At 30.9% G+C, this 27,030-nt stretch overlaps 2 protein-coding genes and 1 pseudogene across 4 annotated transcripts; 1 reads left to right on the forward strand and 2 right to left on the reverse strand.

Moving 5' to 3' along the window:
* The first annotated feature begins 4,770 nt into the window (after positions 1–4,770).
* Positions 4,771–6,303, forward strand: LOC145951661 (uncharacterized). The gene has a single exon (XM_083063316.1). The coding sequence runs from the start codon at positions 4,841–4,843 to the stop codon at positions 5,990–5,992; it is 1,152 nt and encodes a 383-aa protein (XP_082919442.1). The 5' UTR covers positions 4,771–4,840; the 3' UTR covers positions 5,993–6,303.
* Positions 6,304–6,825: 522 nt separating this feature from the next.
* Positions 6,826–11,550, reverse strand: LOC109814992 (NADPH--cytochrome P450 reductase-like; annotated as a pseudogene). The gene is made up of 9 exons (XR_014429533.1): positions 11,454–11,550; positions 10,972–11,058; positions 10,696–10,890; positions 10,520–10,612; positions 8,316–8,540; positions 8,078–8,161; positions 7,846–7,997; positions 7,658–7,754; positions 6,826–7,495 (listed from the first exon to the last, which is right to left on the reverse strand). The product of XR_014429533.1 is annotated as an NADPH--cytochrome P450 reductase-like (transcript).
* LOC109814991 (protein ECERIFERUM 2) lies at positions 11,142–26,818 on the reverse strand. 2 transcript variants are annotated; one of them, XM_083063315.1, is made up of 6 exons: positions 26,079–26,818; positions 12,776–12,835; positions 12,484–12,560; positions 12,352–12,411; positions 11,566–11,594; positions 11,142–11,490 (listed from the first exon to the last, which is right to left on the reverse strand). In XM_083063315.1, exons 1-5 carry the CDS (start codon positions 26,493–26,495, stop codon positions 11,591–11,593), a joined length of 618 nt encoding a protein of 205 aa, XP_082919441.1. In that variant the 5' UTR covers positions 26,496–26,818; the 3' UTR covers positions 11,142–11,490; positions 11,566–11,590. The 2 variants fall into 2 exon arrangements, with proteins under 2 accessions (XP_082919441.1, XP_020235135.2); XM_020379546.3 differs by lacking the exons at positions 11,142–11,490; positions 11,566–11,594; positions 12,352–12,411; positions 12,484–12,560; positions 12,776–12,835 and adding an exon at positions 24,200–25,184 and having other exon boundaries at positions 26,079–26,797.
* Positions 26,819–27,030: the final 212 nt, after the last annotated feature.

A 27,030-nucleotide genomic window follows, 5' to 3' on the forward strand; every position in this document is an offset into this window, starting at 1 on the left:
CTATTTATAATTTTATATAGTGAAAATGGAAGGGTACGCACCGTAAAGATGCATCGCTTGGGGAAGGGGAAATTCAAAGATTACTAAACTACCCTTGCATTGTGAAATGCGAAAACTGTCATGCCTAATTGTTGGCGTTACCATTAATATTTATTTATTAGGTATTTTTTCCTTTAATGGATATGAATTTTATTTATTTACTCAGAAAATGTACTTTAATATTAATATTTTCCGGTCAAATCATTTAATATTATTGATTTTTTTTACATAAGATTTATATGTTATTTATTGTTTTTTCTACTTTTTATATTCATTAAAATTATAAAATACAGATTAAAAGTAATTAGTTTTTGATCAAAGAGGTTATAACACACTTAATCATAAATAATTATATAATAAAATTCATAGTTTTTATAGTTATTATCTTATAAGTGACATATTTTACACTCAGTTCACGGTGATTAAACTCATTAGTTCTTTTTCTTAAATATATTTATAATGTTATAGCATATTATTTATTTATCTCTTATTTATTATTTTGATATATTTATAGGGTTTTTTTCATTAAGATATAATTAGTAAAAATGGAAGTAGTATTTTTTTAAATATTTAATGATTTATCTATTGATTTTTGTGAAGTTTGACTATTTAGGAAAAAAAAAATTTCTTACCTTATTTTTTGTGTACATGATAATTTTGTTGACTATTATCTTCAAGATATTCATAAAGATTATAAAATAAAAATGTTATATGAATAATATTTTTATAAATCACTTAACACATTTAAAAAAATAAAAGTATTTAATTAGGTATATAATATTCTTAATTAATGTCTTTAATTAGAATAATAGAATAGTTAATAAATTCAATTGAAATCAACCGGTATATTTATCGATAAAATAATTACAAATATATAATACATTTTGTTATTAAAATTCAATTATTATAACTTTATACTTTTGTCCCTTAAAAATACATTTCTTTTTGTTCTTAATTTTTTAACTTGGAGATACACTAATTTACTTAAAAAAAAACAAGCAATTACCAAATAATTAACAACACATATTTTGCACATGATATATATATATATATATATATATATATATATATATATATATATATATATATATGAGAGAGAGAAAAGTAAGAAATGTAAAAAGTAACAAGAAACCTCAACAAAAAAAAAAAAAAGAATATTTGTTAGGTTGGAAGAATTATTGGTCTACCTATGTCAAGTTTGAGCCTTTTTAATTGGAAGTTAGAAAAGAATAAGAATAATTTGGTTAGGCTCCACAAATTAGATTCAATTAATGAAATTTAAGTCAAAAAACTGCTAACTTGTTTGATTTCATTGTTTATACTATTATTATTATTATTATTATTATTATTATTATTATTATTATTATTATTATTATAAGATACATATAAAATAAAAAATAAAATAAAATAGATCAACCCTACCCTCCTCAACAAGTCAATGAGTGGTTAACAAATTCAGGATACATGTGAAAATTGGACAGACCTTGTCATGACCTACTTCTCATGCCATGACAACCCATTTTAAAAAATATAATATTATGATGCCTATGTATCATTATTCATAATTAATCAATGAATATTAACAATATATTTATTCTAACACTTTTTATTATTTGTTAAAATTTATTAAGAACTATAAAATTACAAAATAAAATTTGTTAAATAAAATGTGAGCTTCTCACTTTTTTTATTTTTATAAAATTTTAACTAATAAAAAATGTTTAAAAAGGTGTTGCTAGCAAAATATTTTTAGTTTTTTAATTTTTAATAAAATTTTACTAATAATAAATTTTGACAATTGTACCTATAACATTCACTAATGAAGAATGTAGCTAACTTGCTATGTGAACCCAAATAAATATTTAAGTGAATTTATAAAAATAGCTTCTGATACGTATAAGTCATTTTTTTTACTATATATTTTTACATTATAAAAATAGTTTTTTCATATGAACATAAAAGTGTACTACAGAATTGTTATTCAATCATATGTATGAAAAGTTTGTTAACTCTCATAATATTCATTCTAAAAATTACATCAAAATAGTTTTATTATTTGTTGAGAATGTAAAATCTTTTATGCAAACAAATAATCCATATTCATTAAACTCTTATTTCAATATAGGTTTTTTAAGATGAATTATGGAAATAGTTTCAATTTACATAAAAATATTTTATTTTTATTTTTCAATACAAAAATAACATGATATACTTACATAATAAAAAAAATCAATAAATACTTAATTTTTGGTAAATGAAGAGGAATAAACCAAAAGATAAAGAATAATACCCTTAGAAACTGAACCCCTATAACATTAGCTGGAAGGAATAGTTTCAAGTCATTAGAAGAGAGTCCAAATACTTAATAAATGTTTAATTAATCTATTAATACAAATTAAAAAAAAAAACACAAAACAAAGTCTGATATTGGATGACATTTTTTATTATAACGAGATTTAATAAGGTAAGGAATTCATGATTGATTCACGGATGAAGATGCTAAAAAAAATTATATTTTAATCATTAACTATATATAATTTATTAAAAAAAATTATATATAATTTTAATTTAGTGATAAGCGTTCAATATAACTATTTTTAAATAAAATATTAAAGTACCATTATTTATATATATATATATATATATATATATATATATATATTAAACCTGATCCGCGTTATTTTAATTTGATTTTCTAATTAATGATTTATCCACCCTAGACCCAACCCCTAACCCACCCGACTTTTTTTAATTTGTAATTATCATTCATAAACTTTCAAACCAAACATCATCGACTATAGGACAATAGAAGTATAACAGTGGAATAACTAGATGCTAATGAAATACAACATACATATAATACATTATACTTAAGTCCCGATTTTAAGTATGATTGGTTTAACGTTAACTAGTTAACTGGCTAATGAAAAGTTTCACCAAATTAATAGTGTCTAGTTTGGTGATAGAAAATCATTATGAGTACAAATTAATGATAAATTCACCGCAAACCAACTATTCATTACTTTTAGAAATCAACATTGTTCTTACCTAGATTAAGAGGGACGATCTGTCAGGTAAGATTGGTGAGCCTCCTTTACTAGGTATCTCAGTCGTTGGTGGGGTGGTACCTGCAACTCCGATATTAAAGTTAGTCTTTGATAGAATAAACGTCTCATATATAGTACACGTACCTTGATGTGAATTAGAATTTTTCTCTTGGGCGAGAATAAGGTTGATCTGAGCCTAAAATTGATCGCGGTCTAATAGGCGATGAACTTTTATTTTGACCGATATCACATAACATCTATTCGATATCGTGCGACACTTGAATACCAAACTCGAGCTCAGCACCCCGACACAGATAATACATAAAAAACATATCAAATAAGAATGTCCTTATATTATATTAAAAATATCCATATCAATCCTTAAATAAAAATAAATAATTTAAATTAAAAAATTATTTAATATTATAATTATAATAATAATAATTATTATTATTATCATCACTATTCATCACATTTTTATTATTGATAATAATAATAATGATAGTCACAATACTCTTCGCCATGCCCATGGCATCACCACAGATATAAAGATAACCTCCCTAAGAGCACCTCCAACGGAGGGTGCTTGAAGGGTTTCTTATTGTTAAGCACCGTACCTTATAACAAACCCCCATTGGACCTGTCTTACGTGGCAGATAGATTTCTTAAATTTTTTTCTGAATTGCTTGTACAAGCAACAGCTCTTATCACTGACAAAAGCAATTTGATTGGTTCAAATTTATCTACGTGGACCAAAATATTCTGAGAAACAAAAACAGAAAAAACAATTTTCACGTCCTTCACGCTGTTCCTTCGTGTGGGAGGTTTGGCAACGCCACGTCAATGGCCGTTCGAGAGTCACTGGCCAAACCCCTCCGCCCCCGTGCGCGGCAACCGGCCAAACCCCTCCGCCCCCCGTGCGCGGCAACCGGCCAAACCCCACAGCCCCCGTGCGCGGCAAAAGCCACAGCCCCCGTGCGCGGCAAAAGCCACAGCCCCCGTGCGCGGCAAAGCCACCGCCCCCGTGCACCACCCCTTTGCCCCGCGGGCCAGAAGCCACCGTCCCCGTGAGCGACCCCCTCCGCCCCGCCCCCTCCGACCCGCGCGCAAGAAGCCATGACCCTGTGCGCGACCGCCAGAACCCCACCGCCCCCCGTGCGCGACCGCCAGCAGCCACCGCCCCCCATGTGCGACCGCTAGCAGCCACCGTCCCCCATGCGCGACCCGTGAAGAAAGAGTGAAGGGAGAGTGAGTGACGGGAGAGTGTAGAGAGTGAGTGACGGGAGAGTGAGGGAGGGAGAGTGAGTGACGAGAGAGTGAGGGAGGGAGAGGGAGTGAAGAGAGAGTGAGGGAGGGAGAGACGTTCATGAGAGAGTGAGGGAGGGGGAGTGAGTGACGAGAGAGTGAGGGAGGGAGAGACGTTCATAAACGAAAATAAGAAAATTGAGACGTTGGAGACGTTGAAAGAGCCGTTGGAGAGACGTTAAAGAGCCGTTGCACACTTATGTATAAATTGATGTCTAATTTTCAATTCATTTCCACTCTATTTTTCACATTCAGTAGTTCATTTGCAGTCTATTTTTCACATTGTGTAGTTCATTTGCAGTTATTGTTCTGTTAATTTGCATTTCATTATCCAAGTTTACAATTTATTTCAAAAAATTACTATTCACGTTTATTATTCACGTTTACTATTGGCATCCAAAAAAAATTATTATTTTTTTTCATTTGTAATTTTTTTTATATTCTACCACATGGATCCCAATCAATTTAATTTTCAAAGTTATTTTAATTTTTTACAAAACCAACCACCACCTCCAATCCCTTCCGATGAAAATTCTCAAAATCCTCAATTTTTTACATACCCACCACCACCACCACATTCAACCAATGATAATTCTCCAAATCCCCATTTTTTTATGTATCCACCACCACCACCACATTCAACCAATAATAATTTTCCAAATCCTCATTTTTTTATGTATCCACCACCGATACCAACCAATCCCAATATAATTTTTAGGCCTTCAAATTTTTCCGAAACAGATTCACCAATTGGTTCCGTATCCGAGTCTCAAGTAGGGCTAGAGAACATCACACTTGATGTTGGAAGGCAACAAGGAGAAGAAATATCTACTCAAAAAAAATCACGTGTAAGTTTTTCTGTTGAAGAGGATAATTTACTTATTCAATCATGGCTCAACATTTCGAAGGATCCAATTGTTGGAGTTGATCAAACTGGAAATAGTTTCTGGATTAGAATCAAGGAGAATTACAACAACAATCGCAATCAATTTCCAGTAAGAAATCCAGGTCAGTTAAAAAGTCGTTGGTTTCGAATGAATAAAGCTGTTCAATTATTTGTCGGATGTTATAAACAAGCTCGTGATAAAAAAAAAAGCGGCAACTCAGAAAAAGACATCATGGCAAATGCATATAAAATTTACTCGCAAGATGTAGGTGAAAAATTTAATTTTGAGCATGCATGGCTATTATTAAGAGATGAGCCAAAATGGAAATCGGAATCAATGGAGAGCTCTTCCAAACGATCAAAGATTTCAAAATCTGGGCAATACTCAACGTCTTCTAACACAGATGCAGCTAATGATTGTGAAGAATATGACCCAACAACACCAATGTCTCGTCCAATAGGTCAAAAAGCAGCGAAGAGAAAAAGTAAAGGAAAGGTTGGCGAAACATCTTCCAACAAAGAGGAGTTGGAGAACATGACAAAAGCAATGTTAGAAAGAAGTGTTGCAGTAAAGAAATTGGCTGAAGCGAAGGAAGCAGCTAACTTTAGTGCAATGTATGAAATTCTCATGAAGGACACATCTGGAATGACTGAGAAGCAGCTCAAAGATCATGAATTGGCTTGTAATTTTATTAGGCGCAAATTAGGAGATTAAATATTATTGTAATTTTAATTTATGCAAATTAGACTATTGTAACTTTTGGTATTTCTTTTTATTATGTAATTTCTCTTTATTATGTAATTTTTTTTATTATTGTAATTTTTGGTATTTCTTTTTATCAATAAATTTATTTTTATTATTATAATTTTTAATTTGTTAATTATTCATATTTATATATTATTCATAATAATTAATTTTATAAAAGTTTATCATAAAGTGTAGTGTGAGGTGTCAAAAAAAGTGTAGTATGAGTTGTAAAAAGTAAGAGTGTTTATAAGCAATTCTCATTGGAGCAAAAATTGTAAAAATGTAGTATGAGTTGCTTATGAGTGACGTGGCACAGTGGGACCCATTTAAAGTGGTTGGGAGTTGCTTCATTGTAGATGCTCTAAGAAATCAAATTCCACAGATTTGCTGCCTGCACACAGAAAATTAATGCAGTAAAAAATTTATCCATAGTGCATTTGTTGTCTACTAGGCTGTAATGACACTTACTTTATCCATCATCTTGTGTTGAGAATACTCCTTTTCAGGTCCCTCTCTCGAGAATGCAACTATCAACTCTGACAGAGCACCTTGTTCCACAAAATGCTTTAGCTCATCCTCATAAATAAAATCCTATAAACCAAAAATAGTAGGAAAATCCCAGATCATTCTAAAACTCCATATGGATTAAAAGTCCACCAACCAAATGTTTTACCATTTATCGTTTCCTACATCCAAAGAAGAGTAATGCAGGACCTAGTCGAGCGCCATCCACTATGAGGGCTAGTCTTTCCTGGTTAAATCAAAGATATTGCAAGAATTAAAAAGAACCAGAATTTTACCATAAATTAAGTACGTGTTTGTTTTCAACGTGAAAAATCACGTTTAACGTGGAAGCTAATGTGTAACTTTACGTTAAATGTGATTTTTTACGTTTAAAACGTGAAAGTAAACCGTAAATTCATGAATTCAACAGTAATGTTATTCAAGAACTTTTTTGGGAATCTAGAAATTAGTGTGTAACTGTGTATTTGGTTCAATTTCATTTAAAGAAATATTGCTTATTCTTGCCAAAATTTTTAAACAGTTCTTGAAAAATGAGCGATTGTTTATTGGAAACAATCTATTCCCAAACAAGCACTTAAATTGTGCATTTCGTATTTTAGCATTTTAACTCATGTGGTTGATTTTGCATACTCATCTATTTGATTCCAATGTTTCCTTCCTATCCTTCCCTTTCTATTCTACACCTCCACTCCGAAATTCCCCATTTTCAGCTAATGTTGTGGCGTTGTGCAATAGCTAGCAATCTGATTTCCATAAATATTAATGTTAAACTACAAAACACTGAAATTTTCACATGACTGTAAAAATCCCCTGAAGGGTGCCAAGCCAGTACCAGGACCAACCATGATAGTAGGAATGGAATGATCAGCTGGTAACTTGAAGTTTGATGTTCTGATAAAAACAGGAGCCCAACTAATCACAGCTTTTCTCCAAGGGAATAGCATTCTGAACATTTATGAGGGAGATTCAGGTTAGATGTAACAAAGCTTGATTGGTAAATGCATACTCTCGGGAGGGGGGAAGCTCACACAACAAAGAAGAAAAAAGGGACCAAGATGTGGGAACAAAAAATTGATAGCACAAGGTGAATCCATCAAAAGTTGCTACCTTCATCCAGGTTGAACATACTCCTTTGTGGATTCTTCCAGTAGGAGTTGGACTTCACACCAAGGCACAAGTTACATGTACCCTTTTTGGGGCAAATCTAGAAAATCAAAACTAAGCAATGTTATTTTGTGGCCACTCCTCTAATAAAACTTTGTTCGCATATTTTATAGATAGTACAAGTTAATCACCTAGGTGAGGATGAAATAGAATAATAACGAGGTTGTATGTGAGGAGCTACTGCAGCCAAAAAAACACCTAAGGGTGGTTTTGCTGATGGGAACTCAGCCATTACCTCAAGGAGACTTCTCTGACTTCCAACCACCCATTTGGAGCATTCGTCCTGGAAAACCAAAATTTTCAAAGACAGAATAGTCTCAACTTGAAAACAGAAACCGTATAACTCTTAGCAATTTTTTCAACCTTCCCTTGAGGAGATGAGAGGAACTTTAATCTATCTGCTTCACTAGGTTCCGAAGTATGTGCAGCCAGAGCAACCAAAGCAGCCTGAAAGAGAAGCACAACTAACTTTTTCTTCCTTTACTTAAAAATAACAATAAAAAAATCTCTATTGAAACACGGTTATAGCAAGTAAAACTAATTGTATACTACATAATAAGAAAAAGAATTGGAAAGCACTGTCAGTGAATCATATAAAAACCTTGTGTGGGGAGTTCGAGAGATCTACATAACGTGCTAAAGCAAAGCGCAGTGTGCAAAGGCCAATGAAAGGAGGTGGCAGAGAACCTCCTAGAGGAGTACCATCCTCATTATCAGTGTGAAGAGAAAACAACAAATCTAAATCCTGACCCAACTTTTTTTCCAGCTTCTTCAACAGTTTCATCACAGCTTTCAGCAGACACCCACATGATCACCAGTTTCATCTCTGAGAATGATCAGACAATCATCCACTTGGTTACTTAATTGTTAACAGTTGAAACTAAGAATATTTTGTTTTACGAATGATTTGTTTAACATATTTATATAAAACTGTTTGAACTCTGAATCAACCCCTAAAATTTATGGATTAGGATCAAACTATCCAAGGGAACTATACAATAAATCAAGGAAATATCACTTTAAATCAGATAATAAGATTACAACCCTTTCAAACACAATAGCCTAAAGTGCACACTACCTATAAATTATTTGTTTGTTGTTATCTCGTTTGACAAGTGTACCAAATCGTATACGTAGTTCAATGAAAGTATGAGTATCGTCTCCCAAAGGACTTGCGCAACATTTTGCAATTTCACTTGTTGTACTAACTAAGCTACCAAAAAGCAATAAGATTTTGATTTGCTGCAGTAAATAATGTAAACAAACAATAACAATTCTTTTTGGTATTTTGGTAAACACTTCGAGTGCAAAACTTGATTCTAATGCAATATTAATAAATTGTTGGGGTTTGACTTCACTAAACCTTCCTCTCATGCTTATCACTAAGTTCACAATAGTTATTATTCAGAATTTATCAATCATTCTCAAAAGTAACCAACCCTAATCTCTTACAAGTTGGCATCTAAGTTACTAGCTTAAACTATCAATCTCTTGCATAGTTTAACCTAGAAACCAGCTTTAAAAACAAGAGCTTAAGAAAGACCAATGGCATTTACTCTATCTCTAGCAATAAGCACCATTAGCTGCTCTATTTCAAGTCAAAGGTTTAAAATCATTTCTCAATCTCTTGAAAACCTTAAGTTCAAGTTAAGGGTGATCAAGCCATAACAAGCATTATGCACAGAAAAAGAGCAATAACAACTTAGATTGATAGCTTAGAGTTTACACATGAGAATGGATTTAGTTACATCAAACCCCAACAAGGGTGAGTTTAGCTACACATAGACGTGTAGAACTCTACAAATGATGAAGAAAGGAAGAAGCTTGATCTTGAAGGTTCCAGAGCTCTCCAGCCGCCACACAAAGTCCAAGAATGATCCTCCTTACTTCTCTCTTCGAAAATCCCACTTTTAGGTCATAAAAGTTTTTGTCTTATGTGAATAATGACATGTCAGCACAATCCACGCTAAGCCTCAGTTCCACGCTCAGCGTGGGAATCAAAATTCTGTTCCAGGGATTCTCTGCCATGCTGAGGCTAAGCGTGGATCTGGGGCTTAGCCTGGGAACTTAACCAAAAATTCCTTCAACTTCAAATTCACCACTTTGTGCTTGACTTCCTTCCTTCTTTCCTAGCTTTCTCCTAAACTACAAAACAACAACCAAATACTTGTAAGTTATCTAAAAACATGATTCAAAAACAAAATGTGATCACCTAACAATTTAGATACGTTTTGAGTTAAAAACAAAGTCTAAAGCAAGGAAAATTGATATAAGTGCTTCAAACTAGGCCATAAACTTAATGAAATCATAGCACTTATCATTTGTATTATTGACTCTGAGAAAATGTGTTTCAGCTTAAAATGTTACTATGTGATTGAATATATTTATAGCTACCACTATCAGATAACGTAAATGAATATGAGACAGTTGTTACAGAAATGTAAAAAACTAATCATTATACAAAAATATTTCTTAACTACCCGAGAGTCAGTTTTAATAAACTGCTCTTTTACAATATTCACACCATGAAAAATAATGCTAGGATAACATTTTAAAACCCTTATAGAAATCAGAAAAACTTCCACCCCACATCTTTATCCAACTAGAGCTAAATTGTCACCACAATACTCTAAATTCTCAAATATATTTCGCAAAAAATTATTAAAAATCATACAAGATAAAATTGAATAGTAATTGTCTGTTGATATTGTTCTTTATTCTTGTTGGGGCCTCGTCCTGTTAATTGTCTCCTTGGTTACCAAAAAAATAAGCTTATTCCTGGACAGAAAACACATTCCAAATTACACTATGCCAGTCCCTGATATGTCAAACTCCACATGTATGCAAGAGCGGTCAGACTCAGGTTTGTGAAGTTCTCTTTGAACAGCAACATTAACCCTTCAAGAAAAGATCCAACAGTTTCATTGTAGCCTGTTTAGTAAACAATAATGATGACCATAAATCAGCACAACTTCAAATACCTTCAAGGATGGTGAATATCAAACACAGCATTCCCAAATGCCACATTTAAGTGATTATCATTGCAAGATGTGACAATGGAATCATGAATAACCACTCTATATTCAGGAATAGCGGCCTTATAAGGAGTAGAGACAATATTTACGTCATCCTCATCTCGAAGCAACTGATCCAACTCAGGCCACAGAGGTTCCTTCCTGGAGAGGAAAAGCAAATTTGAAACATTTTAAATGGAAAAAAGCAGTGGCCACCTACCATATTTCATACTATTTTTATACCTTCCCCAGAGAATCTTGTGCATGACAGGATTATACTTGCCAAGCAAAATCATAATAAGTGAAGGCTGGCTAGTGGCCGTGATAAATCTGGAAGACAATATGCATAATAAGATTTACAAACAAATATGATAGTATTTTCTGCAAGTTTCAACAAATATTTCTCCATCAAAATAGAATTCCATCAATCATATGTCTAGTATGGCATACTGACATACTAAAAGCTTTCAATGTAACATATTAAAGCATCATCCCATGCTAAGCAAACAAAACAAAAATGCACAAGTAAATAAATGGATTTTGGTAAGGAGCAAAATGGAGCAAAACAAAAATCTTCACAACAAAAGACAGTGATGAATAAACATATCAAGTTCTTTATCTGTGCCCAGGAATAATATTTGTGGCATCGTGCAACCAAAAGGAGCATATATACCAATTTGATATTTATGAGATCACAAGAAAATATAGATGATGAGATAACAGACCTTGCTCACTAAGTTCTTCATCAACTACTTGACCTATCTGTTTCAGAAGAACATAATCAGATGACAAATTGTTTTTGTCAAATAAATAAAATTAAAATCATCTGAATTTTACCTTATTAAAATGTTCATATTGCCTGTTACCTAAGCCAAAAACACAAAATGTGAGCTGTTGAAGCCAAATGCCACGCTCATCTTTAATTATGGCCCCAAAAACTTAATCCTTTTAAGTAGAACTATTTGAGAGAAATAAAGACATCATATTTAGGGAAAATTGCACTAATCTCTCTTGGGAAATTTTTAAATGAAACACGTTAACACTAATCTCCCTTATTTATTTATTTATTTAAGTGACATATACAAATCCTTATATAAGATAACATCATTTGCATATTATTAAAAGAAAATAAATTATTAATACAAGTATGAACAATTTTTGAAATATCATATATGTTATGATTTAAAAAATAAATCAACTTCGAGAAATAATTTCAAATGACGAACTAAAAAATTATTATTTTCAAAATTAAAAAATGATGAAAATTTTCATATAAAAAAACATAACATGGTACATAATTTAGAAACAAAAAATAAGTACATATATAATTAGAAAAATATAAATTATCTTTTTTTTTTCTTTCACTTTAACTAATGACATTATTTTAAAGGAAGTGATTGGGTGAGAAGGGGTTGGGGACTTGGGGTAGTTAGAAGCATGAGGACCTAGGTTCAATTCTTTTTGCGACCATCTTTGTAATCTTTCCTATCTTTACCAAAAAATAAATAAAAAAGAAGTGATTTTTAAAATTTAGAAATGTGTGTGCCATTTCAACTTACTTCAGAGAAGATGAATGTAATTTTCCCTTAAATTTAAGACTGTCTTAGAAGAATGACTACAAACCTCAGTGGACCCATTTGTAGAATCTTGCGGCATTGTCGGTTGGCTCTCCATCTCCCATATCTACCATGCATCAAATACAGCATAGTTTTTAAAAGAACTAAATGACTTTCATCCCTTATGCATAATTCTTACGTTACCAACATGAAAAATGCAAGCGACTCTTTCTTCGGCCTCTCCTCATACTGATCATCATCCATTGCATAGTCATCCTAATTCAATTTATATACATCAAATACTTAAGTACCGGAGCCGCATCCAATAAGCTACATTTTACCATTTTGAGTTCCTATAGAATAGTTTTACAAGTTGCTATTTGGGAAGACTTTCTGAAACTCTCTCAAACAAAAACATTTAAAATAGTAGCAATTTTTCTAACTACAACCATAACAGAGGGATTGCCAAAATTTCATCTTGTCCAACTTACCAGATCAACAACTTTGACAGCAGCTTTTTCATACCTTGCCTTGATCTCCTCCGCCATAGCCTATAATAAAAATAGGAAGAACAAATAAAATTAGTTGTTATATAACACAAATGATTGAATGTAGGTATACACAAAAAATACTCTAAGGAAAACAATTAAATCCTTTTTAAATTGGGGCAACCATCAAGCCCCTTTAGGAAATATGGACATAATGATTTTCTAGCTAAAATTAGAAAATGCCGTAATTAGCCAACTATGAAAATGTAATTGCAGGGAGTCATTTTCTATTTGAGACCACCAGCATCCATTTTCTTGTGGTATTGCTTTCAAAGTGATATGGTAAGTTGGATTAGATGAAATTTTTCTAATTACAACCATAACAAAACATGAATGTGAATTGAACATTGATGAAAATCCAGTCTCATTTAGACAAGTCATAGAAAGTAACAATTTTGAAAAGTTGTTTAATACAATGAAAAAAGAGTTGAAATCAATGGATGACAATGAAGTATGAGATATAGAATTGTCTAAAGGTTCAAAATGAGTTGATTGTAAATGGATCTTTAAGACCAAACATGACTCAAAAAACAATATTGAAAAGTATAAAATTAGACTTATTGCCAAAGATTTCACTCAAAATGATGGAATTGATTATAAAGAAGTCTTTTCTCCGATTTCTAAGAAGGACTTTTTGAGAATTGTGTTGGTTTTGGTGACTCATTAGGATTTAGAGTTTCACCAAATGGATGTAAAGACCACTTTTCTAAATGGTGACTTAAAGGAAGAGTTTATATAAATGAACAGAAACAGTATGTTTTTATAAGAAAAGAAAATATGGTGTGTAAATTAAAGAAGTCAATATATAGACTAAAATAGGTTTTCAGACGATGGTATCTTAAATTTAATAATATCATTATGTCATTTGATTTTATAGAGAACACTATTGATCAATGTATCTATATAAAGGTTAGTGGGAGCAAATTTGTAATTTTAGTCTTATATGGTAATGACATTTTGTTTTCTACTAATAATGTTGTTATGTAACATGATATAAAGAAATATCTCTGTAATAACTTTGAAATGAAGGATATGGTGGGTGAGACCATCTTATGTGATAGGAATAAAAATATTTCGTGATAGATCACAACGAGTGTTGGGATTGTCTCATAAATGATATATCAATAAGTTGTTAGAAAAATTCATAATAGATAAGTACTCTTCAAGGATTGTTCCAATTCAAAAGGGGATAAGTTTAGTCAAATGCAATGTCCTAGAAATGACAAGGAACGAAAGGAAATGGAGTCTATCCCTTATACATCAATTGTTGGGAGCTTGATGTATGCCCAAACATGTACTTGATCGAATATAAGCTTTGTCGTAGGAATGTTGGGCCTATATCAAAGTAATTATGGAATAGATCACTTGAAAGTTACAAAGAAAGTTCTTAGGTATTTACAAGGCACAAAGGATTACATGCTCACATATAGGAGGTCAAATCATTTTGAAGTGATTGGTTATTCGGATTCAAACTATGTTGGATATGTGGACTCAAGAAAGTCTACATTAGGTACATCTTATTATGATAACTTTGCAATTGTCTTCTTTTCTAAGAATGGAAAATACTTTAAAGGAACAAAACATTTGAATTTAAAGTTTTTGTCAATTAAAGAAGAAATACAGGAAGATAAAATGTATATTGAGCATATTGATACAAAATTAATGATAATAGATCTGTTGACTAAAGATTTATCACCTAAAACATTTATTGGTCATGGTGAAAGAATGCGTGTTATGGATGTATATATATACATTATAGTTATAATGCTCGTATTATACGACACTTGTGAATTTAATTATAGTTGTTTTTGTTTATTTTATCATTCACATTAATACATTATTATTTTGGTGAGATGATAAAATACGTCTCAAAAAGGATGATATAGACATGTCTTGTAGTATTAATTAAAGTTGAGTTAAATTAAATAATTTGTGATACATGGAAGGAACCATGTTAAGATAACTTGCAACGACCATGATTCAATTATTTTAATTTAATTAAAGATGGTGACTTGTAATTTTAACGTGTGATACACTCTTGTAGTTTTAATGTTGAATCTTTAAATCATCACATGAGTCAAGTAGAAAAATGTTATTTAATCTAATAATGACTCACGTAATTAAGGAATGACTTTTAATGAAAATATGTCTAATGTGATGATTATGTGATGGTTGTTAGAGTTAAAATATATTAAGAGCCATTACAAATTAATTTAAAGTTATTAAAATTAATTATCTTCCTTCTCACTTCATTAAGGATAATTTTGGTATTAAAAAATTGAAAACAGAGGTTATAGAAGTTAAGTTGATTTTTAGAAGTGTAATCTCTCTCTCACCAAGAGTCATTTTTACGCATCTTCAAAAAAAATTGATTTTTATGGAGAAAATTGTGAAAGCCTAGAAAATTGTAAAGAATTAATTAAAGAGATTTTAATACATAAAAACCAAGTAAAGAAAGTAAGAAAAAGAAAAACTACTTATGATAGAAAATTTTGAATTGCATTATAAATTTTGATATTTTTCTAGATTTGTTCATAAAAATTATGGAGTATAAAAATAATAAGAAGTATGTTATTCTCTTACATGATGAATCTTATAAGTGTTTGCAAAGGGTTCTAATGTGAAAATGCAAAGACATAAAATAGAAATACCGTTATTACATAATCTAAAGAGAAAAAATAAGAAGGCAAAATATAATTAATTTATATCTAAGTTAATTTATAAAAATTTCTGTCATGATAGCTTCTCCAAAAGTTTTTTTAACTCACATAATAGAAAAACTAATTTTATTTTTTTCTTTCTATCTTTTCCATTATTCAAAGTGTTTTGTGGGATGTTTATACAGAAAGATTCCTAATGAATCACTCCTAGTCTTACTTTTTAACCTTAGTCCGTCCATGAGAATACGATGACCCTTAATCATCCAACGCTACACCCGTAATTTGGATTTTCTGAAGCAATTTTTTCTCTTTAATCTATTTCAGTAACATTAATAATTATTAGATATATTTAATAATTTAAATTTAATTTTATAATTAATATAATTTTTTAAATAATTTTTATAAAATTAAATTTAAATTATTAAATATATCCAATAATTAATTATTAATGTTGTTGGAGAAAGAAGATAGTAATAAACGAGAATTTGGATCCTCTCTTGCAATATTCTCTCTCCAGCCTTTTTTCTGTAACATTAATAGTCATTAGATATATTTAATAGTTTAAATTTAATCTTATAATTAATATAATTTTTTAAATAATTAAATTTGAGCTATTAAATATATCTAATGACTATTAACGTTAAAGGAGAAAGATTAGAGAGAGAATATTGAGCAGAGGATCCAAATTGAATAAAGGATCCAAATTCCTACACCCGGATCGCACAAGCACGGAATTCGAAGCCATGGAGTCAAAGTCAAACAAACAGTCGGAACTGAACGAAGCTCGAATTCCGAATGCGTAGTGCACTCCTCTTACTCGACGGAGAGAGAGCGAAACTGGTGCGTTTTAATTATTTTCTTTGTTAATAGAAATTTTCTGTTAATTTCATATTTTAAGTATATTTACAGATATCCATCAAGAATTAAAGGATAAAAGTTAACTAGCAAATTTATTATAAAAAAAATTAATATTTATTATATAAAATATTTTATATTTTTAATTATAAATATTACTTGTATATGCTCTATGCAAATCCACAAAGGTCGAATAACGAATAGCTATGGTTTCCTTATTAATTTTTTATTTGTATATATATGCTACCTTATTTTTTTCATTTTTTTTATTTAAGACGTTCGATTTGTTTTCATTATTAATAAAATTTTTAATTTGATTTCTTAATTTTAAAGAATGACTCAAACTGATATTTTTATTTAATTGAGACCAACAAAGTTAAATCTTGTACACATGACAAGAGTTAACACTATTACTTTTAATTGCATCAAAACGACTCAATTGCATTAATTTTAAAATTAATTAAGGAACTAAATTTGATATTTTAATTATAAAAACATTAATTGAATCAATTAAATAAATAAAAAAAAAGTAAAAGGTAATTTAACATATATATTATATTATATCAATCTACATATTATTAAGAGTAAAATAGTCTATTTAAAAATTTTCTCCCCAAAATTATATAATTTGAATCACTTATATAAATTTTTTTTAAAATTCTTCTACTTTTTTAGAATTCAAAACTTTCCCAATTGTTTTAAAATTAAATTGTTAGTTTTGAATAAATTTAATGACACTAATTAAAGACACCACTTTTCAATAATTTTTAATATCAACTATGTACTTTTTATGACTTTTATTTGAATTTTTCATAGTTTTTTGAGCCTTTTTTTAGACTATAATTATTCTTTACTTCACTTTTTTTCTCCTCCTTTCCCTACTATTTTATTATATACTTTATTAGTTTTTTCGCCTTTTATTTTTGTATTTATAGTATCAATTTTTTTTGTTATATGTAGATGGTGAATTTATATCTATATTTATATTTATATATTATTAAAGATAAAATAGTCTTCTTAAAAAAAATCACTAGAAACTCTATGGTGTACTTTCTTATTTGTTTTAAAACTAAATTATTAATTTTGAATAAATTTAATGATGTCAATTAAAGACACCATGTTTTTAATAATTTTTAATATTAATTATGTGTTTTTTAATGACTTTTATTTGAATTTTATTTATAGATTTTATGAGTCTTTTGTTTTCATAATTACTGTCTAATTTACTTTTTGTTCTCTTCCTTCACCTACTACTCTATTATGTGCTTTATTAGTTTTTTTCCTTTTATTTTTGTATTTATAGTACCAAATCTTTTGTTCATTTTTTTTATGTTAACAGTAGATAGTGAATCTATATCTATATTATTATTATTATTATTATTATTATTATTATTATTATTATTATTATTATTATTATTATTATTATTATTATTATTATTATTAAAGATAGAATATTCTAATTAAAAAAAAATCTGCTAAAAACTATATCGTGTAGATCCGCTTATTTTTTAAAATTTTTTGGCCTTTCATAATTCAAACATTTTCTATTTGATTTAAAACTATATTATTATTTTTGAATAAATTTAATGAAGTCAATTAAGACACCACGATTTTAATAATTTTTAATATTAATTATGTGTTTTTTATTATTTTTATTTGATTTTTTTATAAAGATTTCATGAACTTTTTGTTAGTCCATAATTGTTCTCTAATTCACTTTTTTGTTTTCATCTTTCACCTACCATTCTCATATGTATATTGTTAGATTTTTTGCCCTATATTTTTGTTTTTAATAGTACCAACTTTTTTTTTTATCTCTAGATGGTGAATTTATTTATATATATTATTACATGTAGAATAATCTCCTTACAAATTTCTCCGCTAAAAACTATATAGTCAGAACTCACTTATTATCTAAAATTCTTCTATATTTTAGAATTCAAATCTTTCCTATTTGTTTTAAAACTAAATTATTAGTTTTGAATCAATTTAATGACATCAACTAAAGACCACATTTTTAATAGTTTTTAATGCACATCACTTAAACATTGAGGGTAAGAGTAATTTATAAATACATTATCTCCTTAATTCGCGAAAGAGTCTTTTCAAATATAAAATCATATATAACGGGTCAATGAGGGCTAAAAATGGACAATACCCCATATGCGATGATCCTAACAATATCAGTCAACTTATAACTGAAATATTAGCCCTAGAAGAAGGGGTCCAAGTTAATATTTCTAAAAATCTCACATCTCTTAGGAATCAAGGCTATAAGGGTACCCTCTTGATAAGTCATTTTTACTTAAATAATTTAACTCTTTTAACACTTACCGAACTAGTTTTAAAAAGAAAAACATGTTTTTAACCCCTTAAATATTATAAGAATCAAAACAATGGATAAATAAGGTAGTATATGAAGATTTTATGATTTTTCAACTTATGAACCCTTGTTTTTCATACAGATTTGATGAAGTCCCAAGACCCTAAGATTTCTCAAATTCATTTAGTCACTTGGAAAGGGTTCAGCATATTTGGTCTAAAGAGGGGTGAAAATTTTGATTCCCAATGGCTCAACAAATCTTCAATGTTAAGTCAGACGAAGCAATTCCTATAAAAGTTTTGAACATGACAAATATAATACATATTGTTATTACTAATCTGTGTAGTAGTGTTTCAGATATGTATAAGAGCATGGAAAGCTAAAGCATGAAGCAGGGTCAAGCAAAACAAGGATCCGACAAAACAAGCCAAATAATAGAAGGATCATGGCTTGCGTATCAGTCGATAATGAACATCAAACCAAGATATGCCAAGAACAATCCAGAGTATAATAGAAGAAATCAGTAACAAGAACAAATTAAGCAAGACCCAAGACAAAGTTGACTCAAGCACCAAACAAACATCAGACGAAGCTCAAGGGTTAACCATACACATTCAAGCAAATAAAACAATCATCAGTCATTGGATAATCCAAGACGAAGAAGCATTCCAAACGGAATAAGAATTATTCATACTCAAGACTGATCAGACGAGATGAAAAAGTCAAAGTCTAAACCTTAGACGGAGACTCAATTTTCCAGATGCAAAAGAAGCACGATGAAAAGCGTCTAGAATCCACTAGTCACAATAAGGAAGATCATACATCATCTCCAGTTATAAGAAAAATGCACGGAATTATCAAAGATATGAAAAGAAAGAAGAAAAATGCAAAAGTGTGAATTCACAAGTCAAAGTTGCGTGTGTTAGGACAAGTACACCTACTTTTCAAAAAGGCAACGCCTCCGTAGCTATAATGACGAAAAAAGGACAAATATACCTAGGGCATGATTGAAGTCAGAAATAAAAGGAGACAAATCATGCAAAGGACTTCACGTGAGACAGATTAAGCAAGCAAAGCAATTAATGCAAAATTAAACGCATTAAATGAAAAAGATATATGTAGCCATGAACGAACGCTTATCTGCACCAACAGAAAGCTTCGCCTCAACGGACACATTCAAATTCAAATAACGGGTAGATCTATCACAAGGTTATAAATATCAAGACCTGAAAAGAAAAGAAATAGAAGAGAAACAAGCAATAAGTCAAACCAAGCGTCAAAACAACCTTACCTCTCTTCGTGTGAAAAAGTTGAATATTCGTGTAAAACTAAGATAGCTTATCTTAGTGAGTGTAGAAATCAGTTTATCCTCTCTGTGAGAGTTACATAGACACTCTAAACACATTCTTGTAAAACTAAGGTTGAAAACCTTAGTGAGTGTAGAAACCAGTTTATCCTCTCTATGAGAGTCATATACACACTCAAAACATCTATCGTCTGCAAAGCCTGAAGAGGCTAGCAAAAGAATACTTGTAGAACCAGAAGTGGTTTAAGAATACTAGCGTCAGCGAGTGAAGTTGACGAAGCAGGAGTGGTTAAGAATACTTGAGCAACCAGAAGTGGTTTAAGAATACTAACGTCAGCAAGTGAGGTTGATGAACAAGAAGTGGTTGAGAATACTTGTAATTCGTGGTGATTAGTGGAACCCTTCAGTTGAAGGAGACTGGACGTAGCTCAGAACGAGTGAACCAGTATAAAAACTCTTTACACTGTTATTTAACTTAGAAACGCAGTTTTACTCATATTGACTCATCACTTTGAAAAACTTCATCTACTACTATCTATTTTCTAAATAATATTTAGATGAACTTATATTTGTGTGACTGAGAAAACCATTTTCGAACAGACGATAGATCTTCAAACGCACAATTCCTTTTAATCAATCTTGCACTTTCCTTACGCATCTAAAACATTATTTTCTAACGTAAAGTAGCACCTGTGCGAAAACGTTTTAAAATCCTTCGTACACACATATTCAACCCCCCTTCTATGTGTTTTTCACTAAACTTCATTCAAGAGCTCAGTTGATGGAGCTTCTTTCACCTTGAAGAATTCATCAATCCCTTAGTCGTTTGGAAAGTAATGAGTGGATTAATCTCATGCATACTCCATTTTATTTGTTGAACCTATTTAAAGCAAGAGGAGAGAGAAAACAAGCATCATCAGACATAGCAAGACAAAGCAAAAATAGAGCTCAGGATAATGAAACTTGAGAGTCATCTAAGGATGAGGATTATGGGTTCTTCTTCATCTTCTTTTACATTTTCTTTGTATTTGGAGATGACTCTCATTATCATGAGTACCTAGTCCACTCTTTTGTTAGATTGAATGTAACCCATCAAACTCTTATGTAATCTTTTTGATTTATATATATATATATATATATATATATATATATGATATTTTATTATTTACAATGTTACACTTGCTTTTACTTGTTATTTCCTTTACAAATTCAATATTGAAATGCACAATAATAAGTTTATAGTCAATGTATATCTTTCTTTTCAAAGTTTTAATTAGGATAATAGAAAGTACAAAATACCTACTAAGTCCTTGTGGATCAACAACCTGTACCCATTTTCTATACTATAGCAAACTTGGTGTACTTGTTACAAAATCTCAATACCTCCCTCCTTAACTTAACAAGGTATTTTTTCAAGGACAAAACCTTGATGACCCAACAAACACCAAAGCAATTAATACCTCACACGTGGTGACTCTAATGGTACTAGTAGACTTACTATCATAATAGTTGGTTATTTAATGCGAAGAAAATGGTGAGAGTGGAGATAATAATAAAAATGGTGAGTCTCAATCTTTTTGTATTTTTTCATTAGATTAAGGGGAAATATATGGAAAAATGTTTCACTTATCATATTCATGTGGGACTTAACAATTAGGGGTGACAAAAAAATTCGTACTCATAGGTATCTGCAGATAAAATCCATTTTGAGTAATAAATTGGTAGTCTAAATAAATACTCACGACTAATGAGTACAAGTATTTTTCTATTTGTTTATAAACGAGACAAGGACAAGTATGGTAGTATTCATATATGCAAATACTGATTAAATAAAGTTATTTAAGTATTCATATTTTATCTTATTTTTATATTATTTTAACATTAATTGTAAGTTCAAAAAAATTAATGTCAATTGTTTGTCTTTAATATTTTAATATATTTTATATTAAATATAAATTTAAAGTTATTTATAATATTTTTTTAAAATTCATATATATTCATGAATATCCATAAATATTTATAAAATTTGTAATGTATTTGCTTAACGAATATTTATGAGAGTACGAGACAAATTTTTATTCAATGATACGAGAACAAATACCATGTTACTCACCCCCACAAACCCATTAGCATCCCTAGTAGCAACGTGGTTTTTTTTTTTTTTTGTTTGTTTGTTGTGCTAAGTGCACCAGGTTCAAACCTACTCCATATGACAGTTTTGGCAACTCTCACTTGCCAAATATGTGGCGTCTCACTTTGTTTTTGTTCGATTTCTATTGTTCGGCATCTAAGGCAAATTTGGCTTGAAAAGCCCCTAGACGATGCATAATTGATTTGCGAATTCTATGATGGACCCTTTAGTTAGGTGGTTCACTGGTTGATAAGGTATCTATATATATATATATATATATATATATATATATATATATATATATATATATATATATATATATATATATATATATAATATTGTGATTTAATAGAATAATTCACCAATGTACCATGAACTAAATATCGTTAGATCAATTAAAAATTATATGAATGGATCAGATTAAATAATTGTTTTTTTATATACATTATATTAAAATTAATCTATTAAAGTGAATGTCCTTTTTGCTCTTTGTGTATCTTAAGCAAAACACCACCGTCGCACAACTCCTTTAGCCAAATCGTCATATTCATTTGTCTTTAGCATTTGAAACCATGTTTGGTGGAAAGAAGAACAAAAAGAAAAGGGAGGAGCATGAAATATTCCTGTGGCCTCAAGTTCCTATTTTATTGTGAATCTAAATGTTGTGTTTTGAGATTTGAATTTTTAATTTCATCATAGAATGCTTTAGAACTAAACTAGTTGATGAAAAGCTTCTCTTAGCATGGTAACACCATGCACGAAACCTCGTGGGAAAACGAAATCTGGTCTGGCAAAAACATTTGTCTTTCTTTTCTTAACAATGGCAGAGATTAGGATTCCGACAAAAATGGTGACAAAGGTGAGAGAGTAAGAAATGGTGGGTTGGAAGAAAGATGAAAACAAACAGGTGAAGGAAGAGAGAGAGGGGAAGAGATGAGGGTGGGTATAAAGGTCATTACTTATTTTTTAAAATTTTTAATAAAAAATAAAAATATAATTCAAAATCAGATAATAAAAAAAACAAATTTCTTCTAATTATTCACCTATAAACCACTTGATACACGTCTTTACCGTAGAAAATGCCTAATTGATTAGGCCATAGTTCAATCAATTATAATATATATTTTCTGAAAATTAAAGTTGAGGCACAATTAAAGCATCAATAATAAGGTTGTCAAATAACACCAACACATTTTTGGATTAAGACAAACCAAGCCACTTTGACATTAGGCTAAAATTTTCAAGTTTAACCTGGCTCGTAGCAAGTTGCTACAAGACAAATAAGCCAATTTATATACCAATAATTTTTTTAAAATGGAAAAATAAAAATTATTAAAATAAATTATTTCTTTTGTAATAAGTTAATGAGTGGAACAATTTTAATCACTGTAAATTAAAATAAGAAAATATAGGTTTCTGTTTGTACCATAAAATACAGTAATACAATACATAAAATACAAATAAAATAAAGAGTATTGAATTTAGCATTTATCATCTTACTAATTATTAAAAAAAAACTTAATATGGATAAAATATTAACCCTAAAATAGTCACTAATAACAATATATATAGTATTGAATTTAGCATTTATCATCTTACTAATTATAAAAAAAATAGTTACTACCCAATTCAACTCATAATGAGTCAAATTATTTCGATAAATTTTAGACAAAATCAAATGACATGAAATATTTTGTTTTCACAAACCAATTCAATTTATTTACATATATGTGATGAAATCTATTTTAACAATAATATATTATATAATAGTAAATTTACCTTTATTTCAATTTGTTTTCTCTTCTATTTAAATTGAGCAAATTTTGATTTTATTTTTATTTTTCTCTTGAATCAAATAATTTAAATACCATTTTATTTTTCAAACATTTATTCAACCAAACAAATGTTAGTGTCCTTTTTTATGTTGGATTCAACCAAACTTAGGTGGGAGCAAGGTTGAAATGTTGATTAGAAAATAAAACTTTTAGCGTGCATCCACTATGTAACACATGTAAAACAACTACATGCATTATTATATAATAAGATTAGTCTATAATGGAAAAGATACAATTTAAAAGTTAATGTAATTAAGTTGATAAGAAAAAATAAACTCTTAAAATTTGAATAACTATAATTTAATTCTTTTACACAAGTCACACATCAAACAGAATCCCAAGGAAATGCAAAAAAATAAAATCCACATATCATGAAAATGAAAGCGACTCAATTCCCCATTCATCTCTCAGATTATCTTTCAGCTGTAGAAGCTCCTTATCAGGCAGAGAAACCGTGACCATTCTTCCACCAGTGAAACCCTCCGGCGCCGGAAGCACCAAAACGACACCGTCATCACCCACCCCATGGATGCAACAATTCGCCAACACCGGTTTGTGTCCATTCAGCACCACCCCATACACGTCACCACCATTCTCCAAATCCACCAACGTCAAATTCGCTCCGTACACCACAAAATCCCCTTTCCCTCCGCTCTCTTCCACCAACTTTGCCACGTCATCAACCCTCCTCTCCGCCCCAATCACCCTCGCCAAATCCGCCACGTCGGATGTCGCAACCACGAAGCTCGCTTCCACCGCGCTCACCTCCAATCCCTCGCCGCCACGTGTAAAAATCGTCACGGCCCTGGGCTCGGACTCTCCCCTGATGCGGGCCACGTGTTTCCACACCAGCGCGGAGAGGGTTCCGAAGTACGAGGTTTCCGCGGCGTCGTTTTGGTGACACGTGGATGTTGTTACTAAACGGTTGAGTTGTTTGGAAGTGACGTGGAACGAGTGGGTGGCGATTTTGGCGTGGTTTGTGGGGAGCCAGAATTCCCCTGCGGTCGTGGTCATTTTAACGGAAATGGGATCATTGTTGTGTGGTGGGGATTGGGTTTGTTTATGAATTGGCGTGGGAAGGGGTTTCGGTTTTGGTGGCGCGTGAGTGTGAGTGTGAGTGTGAGTTTGACCTGCGAGTATTTGACTCCACTTGGTGATGAAGTCGAAGGCTGAAAATGCGTCTCCCAGGATATGGGACCAGCTGAGTCCCACACACAACCCTCCACATTTAAACCAAGTGAACTATACAAAACATAATACCCCAAGATAAAGCACTAATTAGTTGCATATACCATGATACATAGGGAAATAGTGTTATTAATTTTTTTTCATAAGTTAAAATTTGTCACACAAAACTGATTATTTCCAAATTTAATTATTTCCAATAAACCTTACTATTGATTTAACAATTAATAGAATTTACCTAAATTCTTTCTTCAATTCTTTCTTTCTCTATATAGGAGTAGGCGATAATGCGGTTCATTGATTTCATAGATCTTTCGTGGAGATTGATGGCGATATACAAGCTACTATTAATTAACCGGAACAGTTTAACGAGGTTAGGAATTCTTTTTGTCATCGTCGTCTTTTGCCATTAATGATCAGAGCCATAAAAGGTGTAGGACATGCAAACCAGGTCCATCAAAACCACAAGGCATTACGATAGACACTTTGTATCGTACACAACTAACACATGCCTAAATTTAAGGAATAAAACCGACGTTAGTGTCAGTTATCTTAATATGTGGAGGCATTTAGTTAGGCACCTTATATGGAAATCCACCAAAGAGGAAAGTAGTTAACCCGTGAATCAAACCACAAAAGGTGAAAAGAAAAAAAAATGGTCACAACCCAAAACAAGGGAAAGAAAAAATAAAAAGTGACAAACCACAAAAAGGGTCTCAGAGACATGCCCAACCAAGATCAATAATTATAAAGCAATAAAATTGTGAGATGGATGAAAGAGATGGATATTATTTTATAAAAATAAAAAAAAAATTATAAAATAAAATTGAGATCGAAAAGAGATTTAGAAAAAAAGCAAAATGGGTGAAATATTTTGCAAATAGTCTTTTTACTCAATAAAAAATAAAAAATATTGGTTTGTAAAATGAGAATAGATTTAACAAGAGTTACCTTGACAACAGCCAAAGGAGAGAAGCCAAGGTCAGGTCCACCAAGGACGTGATCGTGTACAAGGCCTTCGAGGGAGCACCCGTGTTGTTGGAACCATTCCTGAAGGGTGCGGTCGCGGCGTGACTCAGCGATGCGCACGCCAGCGTCGTTGCACTTTACGAATGCTCGACCCGATTCGGAAATCCTGACCCGACCCGATATCGCTCGCGTGGCCTGGTCCAGGAGGAGGAACATGGGCTTCTTGAGGTCCGCCATGGAGAGGCCTTGGGCCGCGTCGCTGGTGAAGAAATAAACGGCTCTGATGTAGTGGAGCTTCATGAGGAGGTCCATGGAGCTGAGCTGGCACACGCCGTTTTCGTCGCTTTGATGGGTCGCAGGCACCACCGTTGAGATCATCGAAAGGCTTTCTTCTTCCATCTTCTTCTTCTTCAATGGTTAATTAAGTTAAGGACGAAGAAAATAACTCGATTCTGCATGCACTTATGGAGATGCACTATAGAGTTAACATGATCTTTTTGAGATTGATTTTTGGACCGACAAAATAATGTTGGATAAGTGAAAATCAATTATTAGTTGTCAAATTTAAAATATTGTACAATGATATAAATGAAAAAAAAAATAGAGTGGAAAGGATGGAGAGACATATCATGCATATGGCGTTATTGGAATAGACTTTAGAGTCAATGGTGAGTTAATTAGAGTGATGATATTGGGTGATTAATTAATGAACCCATAACTATACTTAATTAAGTTTTTAACTTTATTTCTAATTTTTTAATGTTATTATACTATACTTGATTTATAAGAAAGTTTATCTAATTTATACATTAATTATGAAAATTAATTAACTTCATTTAGTTTTATTAATTTCAATTCAAAATATTTAGTTTTGTTGATAAGGTTAATTAACTAAATTGGTTTGGTATGGAATTCCCGGTATTTTTGGCCTGCT

Source organism: Cajanus cajan, chromosome 9, assembly GCF_000230855.2.
Source record: "Cajanus cajan strain Asha chromosome 9, NIPB_CcT2T_4, whole genome shotgun sequence".
NCBI classification, from domain to species: Eukaryota; Viridiplantae; Streptophyta; class Magnoliopsida; order Fabales; family Fabaceae; genus Cajanus; species Cajanus cajan.

What these genes read in the sequence shown, in the direction of transcription:
- LOC145951661 (XM_083063316.1), top strand. Translation starts at nt 4,841, where the DNA reads ATGGATCCCAATCAATTTAATTTTCAAAGTTATTTTAATTTTTTACAA.
- LOC109814991 (XM_020379546.3), bottom strand. Translation starts at nt 26,495, where the DNA reads ATGGAAGAAGAAAGCCTTTCGATGATCTCAACGGTGGTGCCTGCGACC. An exon ending in CTCCTTTGGCTGTTGTCAAG is followed by an intron (nt 25,185 to 26,078) that starts GTAACTCTTGTT and finishes TGTTTTGTATAG; the next exon opens with TTCACTTGGTTTAAATGTGG.